General features: G+C 43.2%; 1 protein-coding gene across 2 annotated transcripts in view; it reads left to right on the forward strand.

Annotated features, from left to right (window-relative positions):
• Nucleotides 1–13,065, forward strand: part of ANAPC1 (anaphase promoting complex subunit 1) — a 614,893-nt gene that overhangs the window by 50,996 nt on the left and 550,832 nt on the right. For both annotated transcript variants that reach the window (XM_069234703.1, XM_069234704.1), the window contains exon 5: nt 7,309–7,391. In XM_069234703.1, the coding sequence (XP_069090804.1) occupies nt 7,309–7,391 (83 nt within the window). The remainder of the gene's footprint in view (nt 1–7,308; nt 7,392–13,065) is intronic.

Consider the following 13,065-nt stretch of genomic DNA (forward strand, 5'->3'; position numbering starts at 1 on the left):
TGGTGATTTGACTAACACTCCTGGTGTGATCACTACAGCCAGCTACATTTCATCAATCTATGCTCATTCTATGTACAGTTCATTTGCAATGTATGTACCTGTTTCAAAAAAATACATATTTGAAATATTACATACTCCAAATAGATTTTTGTCAAAGGGTGTTTATTGAAGTGCTAACATATAGGGGGAAAGTGCAATGGGATAAGGTGATGCTGGGGGAAAGTGCAATGGGATGGGATGATGCTGGAGGAAAGTCCAGAGTATTGTTCCAGTCTGTTTGTACCACAGGTGCATTATCCAAGGGGACATAGGCAGGGGACTGAGTGGGACACAAGGGGGACAATCGGGAGTCTCATTTCCTGGCGGGGGTCTTGGTATGAGTCTCTGGCTTCTGTCTGGATCGCAGGGAACATTTGTGGGGTGGTTCACCTTCTGCAGGGGGAGGGGTGCTGGTGGCCTGTGAGTCCTGTGGCGGGGTCTCCTGGCCTGTAGCGGCAGTGGAGGTGGAAGGCTGTTCAGATGTCTGGCTAGTAGCAGGGGCCAGCTGGTGTGAGACTGTCTCCCTCATAATGTTGGCCATGGCTGCCAGGATCCCTGCTATGGAGATCAGGGTGTTGTTGATGGCCTGCAAGTCCTCCCTGATCCCCTGGTACTGTCCCTTCAGCAGCTGCCTGTTCTCCTGCACCTTGTCCAGGATCTGGCCCATCATGTCCTGGGAATGTTGGTAGGCTCCCAGGATCTCAGAGAGTGCCTCCTGGAGAGTCGGTTCCCTGGGCCTCTCCTCCCCTGGCGCACAGCACTCCTCCCAGTTTCTCTGTTGGCCTGTGCCTCTGTCCCCTGAACCGTGTGCCCACTGCCACTAACCCCAGGTACCTGATTGTCTTGTGTGCGAAGTGTGGCCAGGGGTCCCTGTAGAGGTGAACACACTGTTGATTGACGTGTCCTGGGGACAGAGGTGTGGGTACGCTGGGTGGGTGCGGTGGTGGTGTTTCCTGATGGGGGAGGCTCTGTGGTGGTCTGTGACTGGGCTTGGGGGACCGGCTGTCCAGTGGTCCCTGTTGGGCCAGGTAGATCGTCCAGATCCTGAAGACCAGAGTTACTGTCATCACTGTGGGCCTCTTCTGATGGGGGACTGGAGAGTGCTGGCACCTCCTCTCCGGTGACTTTGGCTGGGGTACCTGTGGGGATGTAAATGATGTGTTATGGTTTATGTGTATGACATAGTGTACATCTCTGGCTTCCCCTTTATGGTTGGATTTGCCCTGCCAACTTTCACTTTTGTATGTTAATGTATGGTGGGATTGTTAGTTCTCTATGCTGTGCATGCGTTAGTGATGAGTGTCCATGCAGGGCTGTGAGGGGTGTCCATGCATTGGTACAGTATGCAGGGCTTGGCATTGGAATGAGTGAGATGTGATGGTGGAGTGTGTGGGATGTAGTGGAGTGTTAGGAGTGAAGGGTATGTGATGGCATGCAGGTAGACTGGGGTGATAATAATAGAGAGTTGACTTACCTGAGTCCAGTCCTCCTCTGACTCCGGCCAGTCCCTCAGGATGCAGTATTGCCAAGACTTGCTCCTCCGATGCTGTGAGTTGTGGGGAAGGAGGTAGGGGGTCCACCGCCAGTCCTCTGGATACCGCTATGGAGCGTACCTTCCCCCGTAGGTCGTTCCACCTCTTTCTGATGTCATCTGGGGTGCTGTCCCACGGCGTTGACCCTGTCCACGATTCACCGCCATAGCTCCATCTTCCTCACTATTGGTATCTGCTGCACCTGTGATCCAAAGAGCTGTGGCTCTACCCTGACAATTTCCTCCACCATGGTGAGTGGTGTATACGTGTGAATAGTGTGTGGCTCTAGTTGTGTCACTGGTCTTGGTGTCTCTCTGTTGGCAATGATTTGTAATCATAAAGGGTTGTGGGTAATTTGGGGGTGAGTTTTACAGTGGTGTGGGTCTGTGGGTGTGGTGTGTGTATGGGTGTCAGGTGCGTGTTGTTTGAATTGTCCAATGTGGTGGTGTTTTGTTCGTGGGTGTCCATTGTGAGCGCGGTGGTATGTACCGCCAATGGTTTACCGCCGTTGTATGTCCGCCGCGTTGATTCGTGGGTCATAATGTGATGGCCATTGTTCTGTTAGTGTAACAGTGTGGGTTTTGATACCGCAAGTTTATCACCCACCTTTGGGCTGGTGGATTTGTGCATGTGGCTGAATACTGATGGATTGGTGTGTGTGTGTGTGTCATAATATGGTGAACGGATATCCACTGTCGCATCGGTAAGTTGGCGGCCGTCAGTGTGGCGGTAAGCGGCATTTACTGCCAATGTCATAATGAGGGCCACAATATTAATTCCATGGTCACTCCCAGTTGAACCATCTTCTTGCATGTTATGCCATTGGTACTTGTGATTTGTACTTTAAAAAAAAAAAAAATCAATTGAAAAAACACACAAATGGGAACTCGAGGCTGAAAGGTGCATATTTTATTTGCTCAGTCAATAGAAATTAGTGGCGAGGCCTCACAGGCCCAATGTCTGTTTTAGGTGTGGGAAGATTACAGAGGTGTGGGAAGGATGTACAAGCCCCATTTCTGTGTTTTAGATGTGAGCAGATTTCAGAAGCTGTGTTTCTTTCTGTGTTTAATTGTGTTCAGGCTTCAGATGCCACCCAAGACATTCCAACCCACCCAAGGCACTAGTGCCCTTTCCGCTCCACAACCATCTGCCCAAAATTAAGTTGTGGCCGCAGCAGGCCCCAGTCACCACTCCCCCTGCCCAAAGCTTTCCACCCCATCATCACCCAAAAAAAAGGGGAGCCTTAAGCAGGGGCCCCCAATGCCCCCTCATTCACCCAAGGCGGCAGTGGCCCCTCCACCCCACCACCAATATCCAAAACATTGTCACCCAACCTGCCACTCTAAACCCAAAGCATGACTGTAAGAAACTGGAGTGCTAGTCGAGGAGGATAAGTACCCACATCAAATCATAATCACAGTCCATGTCAAGGTGAACCAATAAGTTAACTCCCCAGGTAGCTATGGCATAGGTTTATTTGAAGGCAATGTGCAATTGTAGAAAAATAAATTGCAGTTAAAATGCTGCTAAATGTTTTTTTTTAATTTTATTTATTTATTTTTTTGAGATGCGAAATTCCTGTTTTTGTGCTGCTAAATTTTCTTATCTATTCCACTGTGTCCTGGGGATTTTGGTAAATGGAGAACTAATGGTGATATGTTCATAAAGAAATCTGGAGACCAATGAGATTAAAATTCAGTCTTGGGGAGATGCAATATTGTATTGTAATTGTATTTATATATCACTTATTATCCCTGACGAGGAGTTGAAGCGCTTTTCGGGCGATTAGCACGCTACTTCGGAACCCAAGGTTGATTAGTGGTAAATTGGTTGAGGGAAAGTATAACTTGTCATTGAGAATGGTGGACATGTGTGCCTCTTATTTGGATGAATAGGATTAAGGAGAGATAACAGTGGGAAGTTTGGAAAGCGTTATTTGGGAGTCCATAGTACTAAGAGGGGTTTGGGAGAACGAGTTACGGGGATAGTTTGAAAGAGGTACAGGATGAGTCATAGTTTAGTGGTTTGAGTAGAATTGCTAAAGGTTGTTTTTTCCTTCGCCTTGGGTGCAATATATGTAAATATATGAGATGAATACCCACACTTTAAAAAGGTATACATACTTAACGATATTAACATACTACCCATATGCAAAATAATCTAGCGATATAAAATTGTGCTATGTAGTGACCCATATTTTCATGTATGGACAATTTTACGAACTCGGGCATTCCATTTTTGCTGTTGATAACTAAAGGTTACAATAATCACCTTATGTTATTGATATAGCGACCTACTTATGTATGGAACAAAATATAGTGTTTATATATATATATATATATATATATATATATATATGTATGTATATATATATATATATATATATATGTATGTGTGTGTGTATATATATATTTGTTTTAGCTTTTGTTCCTGCAATTGTGTGTAGATATCTATTGAGCTACACATATATATATATATATATATATATATATATATATATATATATAACAGAGAAAATCAAGGAGTTCATTACGTGTGAAACTGATCATGGCATTTGTGTGCTGCACTGTGCATGCAATAAAAACTATGTGGGCGGTACAACTGATAAATTAAAATTCAGAATTCTCCAGCACAGACATACCCATTAGCTAAGCATTTTTGAGAAGTGCATGAGGGGAATTCAATGGAAATAAGCTACTATGGAATTCAATATATAAGAAAAATGAGAGAGGAGGCAGTTGTGAACTGGGATTAAGAAGAGTTTAATCGAGATTAATCATTATCATGGGAATGGGAGCCCCATTGGGTTATAAATAATTTGGATGCTGAACTACATGTCCATCTGTAGAAATTGTCCACCATGGAATTTAATTTAACTGTTGGAGGTGCCATTAATGAACAGTTTTATTTCAATGTGAACTACAGATAGCACATAAAAAGATTGCTTATTTTAAAGTTGTTTTCATATGAATGCATTTGATTGATATATGCACTGTGAATTACGTATCCACTTTATGATCATAACGGAGGCACTTTAAGAGATGTACCTAATCCAAGACAACAGGGAAATGTGAGATCAGTGTTGGAGAGGTTAAATAGAAGTGTTATGTGAACATACTCAAATTAAGGCTAACAAAGTCTTTGCAACTCTTGGATCTACAGTATTATCTGTTATGGGGATAAACTCAACGAAGGGATTACAATGTTGATGGTAGTATGGACGTCTCTCTAGTTATTGGTGAGGAAGATGACATCAACTTTGAATAGATAAGATGTGTAACGATGTGTGCATCACAATGGTGCAGAGACGTTCTATTTTACTTAATATGCACTTACACTTTGGCACAGGCACTCTATAACAATTGGTGTGGTGACATGCCATCATTATTGATGAGGAAATAGTTATGTAATAATTTGAATGTTGTGACCAGTAGGAATGATAATTATGAGGAATGCATTTTAATAACCCTAGCATGTCATCATATTGAAAACGAAGGCAATGTAAGTGAAACTGCTAAAGAATATATTTCAGACTATGGTTTGGAATATGACCTTCCACTGGATTTGGCCAAATAATTGATGGTGGTTAACTGAGGTGTCCTTATTGCTGTGATGAACTTTAATAGCACCTGCACTTTATCATATTGTAATTGGGTGGTATGGACACAAACGTTCTTTAGAATCCGTTTTGAATTATAAATTTGGATTATGGATTCCCCCGTATACAGTAAAATTATTTTCCTTTTTGATGAAACTTCGTCTGTGTTTACAGTTTAAACACCCGTAGATACATGAAAAACATATGGTGTATTATAGATGTATGCCATTAGAGATACAAAACATTTTTATTCACTTTTTAATTCAACTCTACTAGGAATTGAATAGGAAACAATAAGAAAATGTGTCTGTCTGTATTGTATTGGTCCAACACGTCCGTTTACTTATTTAGAACTTTTGAATATGAGCCAAAAGATATTGAATTGGATTTTTGAGCACAATGCATTTGAGGATCTGTCCTTTCATTACAGAGGAACAAGATTCAGTTATGTACTTTACAGAAATCCGGTATATTTTACTGAGTTGACATTCCCTTTTAATGACATTAATATAGGAAGGTGGTTAAGGTAATGAAAACATTATGCCTTACATGTGCATCTTGCATGAAATTGTTGAATGTGTTAAAAACTTTGAAGTTACTGTTATCCATCATGATTGTGGCTAAGTTTGACTAACATCTTTTTATTAATGTCTACTCATATGGGGGGGGGGTGTAAGAGTATCATCAATGCTTTCAATTACACTTGGGAAAAGAAAGCAAGGGAAAAAAGAGTTGTTTGTTACATGAATTATTCAGTGTAATGGATGGAGGACAAGTATTGACTGTTTGTTTTTTTACCATTTTAACAGTCTAGTTGTATTTACTCGCCAAAACATGTCGGCCATTCTTTGCTCATTTGCACTTTTGATGGAAATAATGGAACAGTATTAAAATTGTGTTTTGGCTTACCTCAATCAGAGTGCAGTCTCTCTGTGGATCTGCGTAAGGATTGCACAGAAGGGAGGGAGTGAGGGAATGTGTCTGTGTGTGTGTCTGTATCCAACAACATAAATATATATGAAAAATGTAAACATAGTTGGACATTTTAACCCAAACGTTATACTTTTGCAATCTTATGTACTATTGAAGGTAGCTGTACCTTATTATTATAAATACCTACATGTACCCACATGCATTGTTATTTACAAGCTGAGGCATTCACATCTTAGTTATTTTTTTTAAATTAAATATGTAGATCAGTAGTTAAGCACTTGTGTGTGTTTTTAATAGATTGTATTGTCATTTCAAAAAAACAAAAATCTGTAAGCATAAGCTCACCTAGTTATATTTTATAAATATATTGACCTGCACCTATATGATAAGATATTATTACAGTGATGTATGTGTGTGTACATAAACTTGAGACCAACTTCCCAGCTGCTCCTGATTTTGTGACTGTAGCTGATACGACCTAGAGGGACCGAGGCCACAACAGTGAAACATTTTCAGGGTGCTCTTGATAAATTTTCTCTAAGTGTCTTGGCCTGGTTGAATCCGGGAACACACATCTCTGGAGCATGAATAACTTCAACATTCAAGCCAGTTTTGACAATGGCTTCTGATTTAAACGTATTTTCCTGTCTACAAACACTGATCTCTATTTCTGGGAGTTTGTCTTTAATAGAACTGCTTTCATGAAACCTCTACTCCTTCCTCACTTAGCCTTATTACCCCTCCCATTTTTGTTTTGCACTGATTTCCCTGTCTGTAAGTTCCTGCTCTGCTCTCTGTTCATCTACTTTCCAGTTAACACCTCAGCACACACCTAAGAGTTAACATGTAAATTAAACCTTATTTGCCTGTCATTCAGCTCTTGCCACTGTTTTAGCTCTGCGTTTTCAGTGGCTGTGTTCTCCTGTTAGACACCTTTTCTTTTATTATGGTGCTATTGGTATTACTTAGTTGTGTTCTGAACCTTTTACCTGCTGCTAGTTTCCGAGAACAGGTGTCCTGAGTTTTGGGTCACACTTAGAAATCTTTGAAGATTGCATGAATTCTACATAGTTATTTCCATATTGCGTATGTAATTGGACATTGTCCCTTAAGATTTGGATGTAATAATTACCAGATCGATCAGTTTACAAGTTCCTCTCATCATCTTTCTGTATATGTTATTATATATTATTTTTTATACTCTAGGTGGGTTGTGTTTGGCCATCTAAATATGGATTGTTGTTCGAGCGCTGCAGTCCCACACATGAAGTACCGCAGAGCCCACCACGGTATGTTGAAGTCTTTGTTTGTCACCACATATGTTGCTTTTATCTTTCTCAGTGGACTGGTAGCAAAAGTGAGGTGCAGAACCTTTCAAAATGAAGCCACTAACAGGAGTGACTCATTATGTCACTGTGGAGCCTGCTTTTGTCCCTGTGCTTGCATGGCCTGTTGGATCCCTTGGCATCTCATGTACAGAAAGGCAAATTAATTGGAAAAAAGACCGACTAGCTGTAACAACAGTCAGATCTGGGTACCGTAGTTCTTTGCAAATTGTGGGATTTGTCAGCAACCCTTACTGTTGGTCACTGACTTACGCATTGGCAAAATGTCTCTGTAATGAGTGTCACAAACACAACGGTGTAGAAGGGTTGCTTTCTTTAATTGGCTAGCAGTTTTGTTGTTACCTGTGTATAGATCTGTGGTGGTGTGAACATCTGACTAAACGAAGATCCCTCTGTATGCTGTGAATGAGATGTCACATGAAATGCAAAATGGCATGGCTTTAATGCATCGAGGTGGTATCAAACGTTTCAAAATGAATATTTATTAAAGCTCATTTATTTATATACAGATACCTAAAATCCCTGTAAGCATTTTTCTATTTTCCTTGCTACATGCATCTTGTGACGTTTCTAGTTGCCTATAATAAAGACATTGTTTAGCTGCTCATCTGTAATAGCTTGTTACATTTGCGATATGATGTCAGAATGCCTGCTTAATACCTGCAAACAGGGTAAAAGGCATGTAGGGGAGCATTATTAAAGCTACAGTTTAAATAGAGAAACTGAAACCTGGTTTTCCTTCTGCTTTGTTTTTCTAGATGAGTAGTGATCACCAGAAAGGAGATATTTGTGGCAACATGTTCATTTCTTACACTTTATTATAAGAAAAAGAAAATCCCACTTCATGCTTCCTTGTATTTGGCAGTTCTTCAAATCTGCCGTGTATTAAATTAATCTCTTTGCAGTAAATATGCAACTGCTTTTTGGTGCATCTTGGTTTGTACTTACGAATCTTCTTTTATTCTAAATGTCTGCAAACATCTTATCTCTTTCTTTTGAAGGAGCAAAACACCAAGGATTTAAGTTGTTAGTGGGAAGGGTGATGATGTGACCACATATTATAAGAACGTACCGGCTGCCATACAGTATAAGGATATTGTAAGTCACCTTGGAGTTCCATCACCTTAGGTAGTCTTCCTTCTGTCTCACTCCTCTACAGAACTCCGTGGTAACTCACATTATCCTTATAAAGTATGACTAAGAGTAATGGATCCCAGACATGCTTAACGGTGTGCAGGCAATAATTACTTAGGCAAAAGAATTTAAAGTAAGTCAAGTGATGCACGGATTGCTGGAATGCCTAATTGTTTTCCTAATGTGCAGGTCTCTGGCATCAGGACATGCACATGTTGAGTTGCAGGTCACAGTTCCTTGTGTGTCATGTTCCCAGATGGGAGCCGGTGCATGGCACACTTTTCCATTTATTGTCTGCGGCAGTCCCTTCTCAACTCATCTGCTCAGTGGCTCATGTGTGGAAGGGAGGTGGAATGGGGAGCATATTGGTCTTTCATGCCACAAATCTTATCAAAATGTACCAGTGTGCAAAGGAAAGTGACACCATCTAAGATGAGAGGGAATAGAGCCTTTTGCAAACCCAGGTCTGGTACAGACCCTCACAACGCATGCTAGTGGTGTCTGTTTGAGTTTGAAGCTTGATTTCAGGGCCTGTGACGACTGTGTCCAGATAAGCCTGAAGGCAGTATTGAACCGTAAAGCTAAACTTTACATCACCAACTATAAGAAGGGCAAGGGCATCCATGTGCGTCCCGGTCTCCATAGGAGTCGATTCCGAGTCTGGTCCCGGCACACCCTGAATTCCTGTAACCGCCGGCGACATTGCAGCAAGTGGAGACCTTCAGAGAGGCCATGCTGCATGTTTTCAGTACTGCCTCCAATTGTCATTCCTTCAAGGCCCTTGAATCCACAGGGACCTCTAGTCGGTCTTCAGCCAGCAGGTCCACCCTTGGCAGAATCTGTTCCCCTTGAATCCTTTATGGGGTTCAGCACTAACTGCTGTCCCAAAACCATTCTCTGCACCAGTTTCCTACACATTGATGCTAAGGTCGATGGTAGAAGAGGATGTACAACTCTGAGCAGAATCCACCATGACCTCAACTAAGAGGGTGCCCAGCTGCAACCTGCACGCAACTAATATGCAATCCTTCATATTCCAATACTTTTTCTTTTCTTTGTTAGGCTACAAATTTTACACAATCTTTTTAACACTGATTCAGATAATGATAGTTGCAATGAAGGGGATGGGTATGTTCACCAATACGATTAAGAGAACTGGTATGAACAACTTCAAGATGCCTGTGGTCTGGATACTTCTTCAGATACTTTTCTTGTGTCTTCCCCTGGTCCTGCCATAAAGGAAGCTCCGCCTTCAGTTATGTGAAGGGCAGCAGAAGTTCCAAGTTCCCAGCTCCTTAAGGTTAATGTTTTACCCGAGGAGCTTCGACCTGGCCAGGCCCTAGAGAGTACCGGTAACAATTTAATGAAGCCCTTGCGGATAACTTTTTGGGCACAAGTTGCCTTTTGGGCACAAGGTTCACCTTGTGCCCAGTCGTTCGTATTCAACACCCAACTCTAGAGAGCGTGGAGGTACAGACATTCGCAAGCAAAGAAAATACAAACTTGTTTCCTTCCACTCCACCTGATAGTGAATTTAAAATAGTAGACAGATTTGGAAAATGAATTTTCTCCTCTACAATTCTTGCCTTGAGGTCAGTGTATGCAAGCTGCTACTTTTATGCCCACTCAGAGCCAAGTTTTACAGGCTGTTTCAGATTATATTCAAGGAGGTTGAAATGGTGCAAAGTTTGTTATTCATTCTACTGTGGATACAAGCGATTGCTACAGTTTTGGTTCTTTAGCCTCACAACTGGACGAGGTCTATTGGCTTCTCTAGGTATGTCTAAGCATCCTTAATGGGCATTTTGTTTGATGGCGCTCACCTTTCTGGCGCAAAAAAGGCCCTGCCCTGGAATGGTCTAGGCGAGCGGAGCCACAGCATGTTTCTTGGGCCTTTCTGCTCTTCCTAAAAAAAAAAAAAATTCCACCAGCAAGTTAACCTCTGCCTGCTGGCAGTCAGTATTTTCCACTTTGCCAATGCCAGACTCCTCCACCAACCCAGGAGGCCTTTCAGCTGTTTTGAGTCCGAGTTAGTGGTTCTCAAAGTCAGCACTCAGGACAGCAGTTTCAGTGTGACACTCAGTCCCCGACCCCTCCAGCAGCTGCAGCCGCAAACCCGCTTTAGTGTGCCCTTGCCAGCACACAGCATCCCTCTAGGAAGCAGGATCTAATATTTCCACCAAGGGGGCAGGACATCACTTCAGACTAATTGGTCCTTCAAATTATACAGCAGGGCTAAACCCTCCCATTTCTTTCTGCCACGCTGCACCTTCCACCACGATCAGGACTGCCACCAGAAGAACACTTGTCCATCTTCCTGCAGGAAGTGCAGGCCCTTTAGGCCAAAGGGGCTATTCAGATGACTACAGTAGAAGTAGGAACTAAGTGGTACTCCCACTACTTCTTCCTTATTTCGAGGAAGGACACAGGTCCTTATCCTATTTTAGATCTTTGCCCTTTCAACGCCTTCCGGCATGACAAACTTAAGATGCTCACACTAGCTCATGTCTTGTCTCCCCTGACCTCGGAGACTCGATAGTCGCATTACAACTACATGACTCTTATTTTTATTTCCTACCCATCAGGCCTGCTGGCACTACCTGTGGTTCATGGAGGCGCAGGAGCATTTTCAGTTCGCATAGCTCCTTTTTAGCTCACTAGTGCCCCTTGGGTGTTAACTAAAGTGATCCTGGTGGCCACAGTACACCTTCGGATGTCCGGAGTTCCAATTTTTCCTTATCTGGATGACTGGCTTTTGAAGGCAGGCTTGCCTCAGCGGTCGCCTATGGCCTTCAGACAACAGTGAACCTCCTAACATCGTCGGGATTCACGATCAACATTCTTCGACTAACACCGGACACCTTTGCAGATGCTTCTGTTCATTGGTGCTGTTCTGGACACAGTACTGTTTCATGCCTTTCCCTTGAAACAGGGAGTCCAGGACATTCAGGCTATGATCCTGATGTTTCATCCTTGGTCCTAGACTTTGGTGCAGATGAGAGTAAGGATTTTGGGGTTGTTGAACCCTTGTATCTTGCTGGCTGAACATACCAGGTGGCACCTGCAGGCTCTGCAGTAGGACCCCAAAACCCAATGGGCACAACATCAGCATCCATATTTTAGAGGAGCCTGCAAAATATCTGCAGTGATGGCTACTGGACCCTGATTGGGTCATTTGCAGGGCCCTCTTCTTACAGATGCATAGCTGCTGGGTTGGGGAGGCTCACTGGGAGGGATGGAGATCAGAGGCCTTTAGTTTTCCCCGGGGGAGATTCATCTCCACACCAATTTGTTGGAATTGAGGGCAGTTCACATGGTGTTGATGTTCTTCCTGCCCGTCATCCGAGAAAGGCTGCTGCAGGTGCTCAGGTACAACATCACCGCCACTTGGTTTTACAGCAAGCAGGGCTGAGTGGGTTCTTGAACCTTCTTTCTGGAGGCTCTGCTCCTCTGCAAGTGGCAGTGCTGCCAAGGAATTTCTCTGATTGTAAACCACCCGGTGGGATCTCCAAACACCAGGGCGGACATGAACGACAGTTACATCCACAGATAATATAAGGTGGCTTCAAGCAACGAGGAGAACCCTGGCACAAATTTTTTGTTGTTGTTGTCACCTCTGCGAACACGCAATGTCTGCACTTTTGTATGACTTATTTTCTAAAATCTACAAGAGAAGTTGTCTGAACTCTTGGTGTTTGTTCTGCCTCTGCCCAGAAGGGGCACACTTTGGGAACTGTTAGAGGCTGCCATCTGTTGAAGACTTTTAGCCATAGATTTCTTACCTTCCCCAGATGTCAGAATGGATCAGGAAGATTTTAGAAGATTACCCCTGCGCTGTGGGAAGTGGCATATAGTTCAGTTCCCTGTCTGTGTCGCCTGCGCCAGAGGTGACCTGCTCAGTATGTATATAGGTGCCACCCCAGCACGCTGACATCGTTTTTTTCCTTGCCATGTCAGATAGCGCTGATCTGGTCAGAGCTACTTATCAGTCACTTCTTGAGTGGCTTTTTTCAACGTTTTGTTCATTTTTTTTTTTGGGGGGGGGGGGAGAAATTTTCTCCTGTGGTGAGGTATGTCACTCAAGAAACTGGCTGGTTTCATACCATGTGGGGCCGTCACAGGCAAATGGTGACAGACCCTAACTTGGTGTATTTGTGGTGCCTGCAGCTTGACCACAACATCAAGACCTGCGAGGACTGTCATACCATGCATCCAGAGGTGTTGAGGGAGTGCTCCTTCAAACTCCCTGCTGGCAGTGGACTCCATGGCTCACACGGTCCCGTTGGCGCAGAAGGTCCCGGGATCTTTGCAGAGCTCTTTTAGACGGTGGTGGCCGCACTATAAATTGTCGGAAACCAGGTAAGTCCCACAAGCATAAAAAAATCAAAGAAGACTAAAATCTTCGACTTTGCCGAGTCTGTCGAAGTCTTCTTATGAGAAGCAGGAAGGTCTGCACTCCAGGCCTGTGAATCAGCAGAACCTG

The sequence above is a fragment of the Pleurodeles waltl genome, chromosome 5 (assembly GCF_031143425.1).
Source record: "Pleurodeles waltl isolate 20211129_DDA chromosome 5, aPleWal1.hap1.20221129, whole genome shotgun sequence".
Classification (NCBI taxonomy): domain Eukaryota; kingdom Metazoa; phylum Chordata; class Amphibia; order Caudata; family Salamandridae; genus Pleurodeles; species Pleurodeles waltl.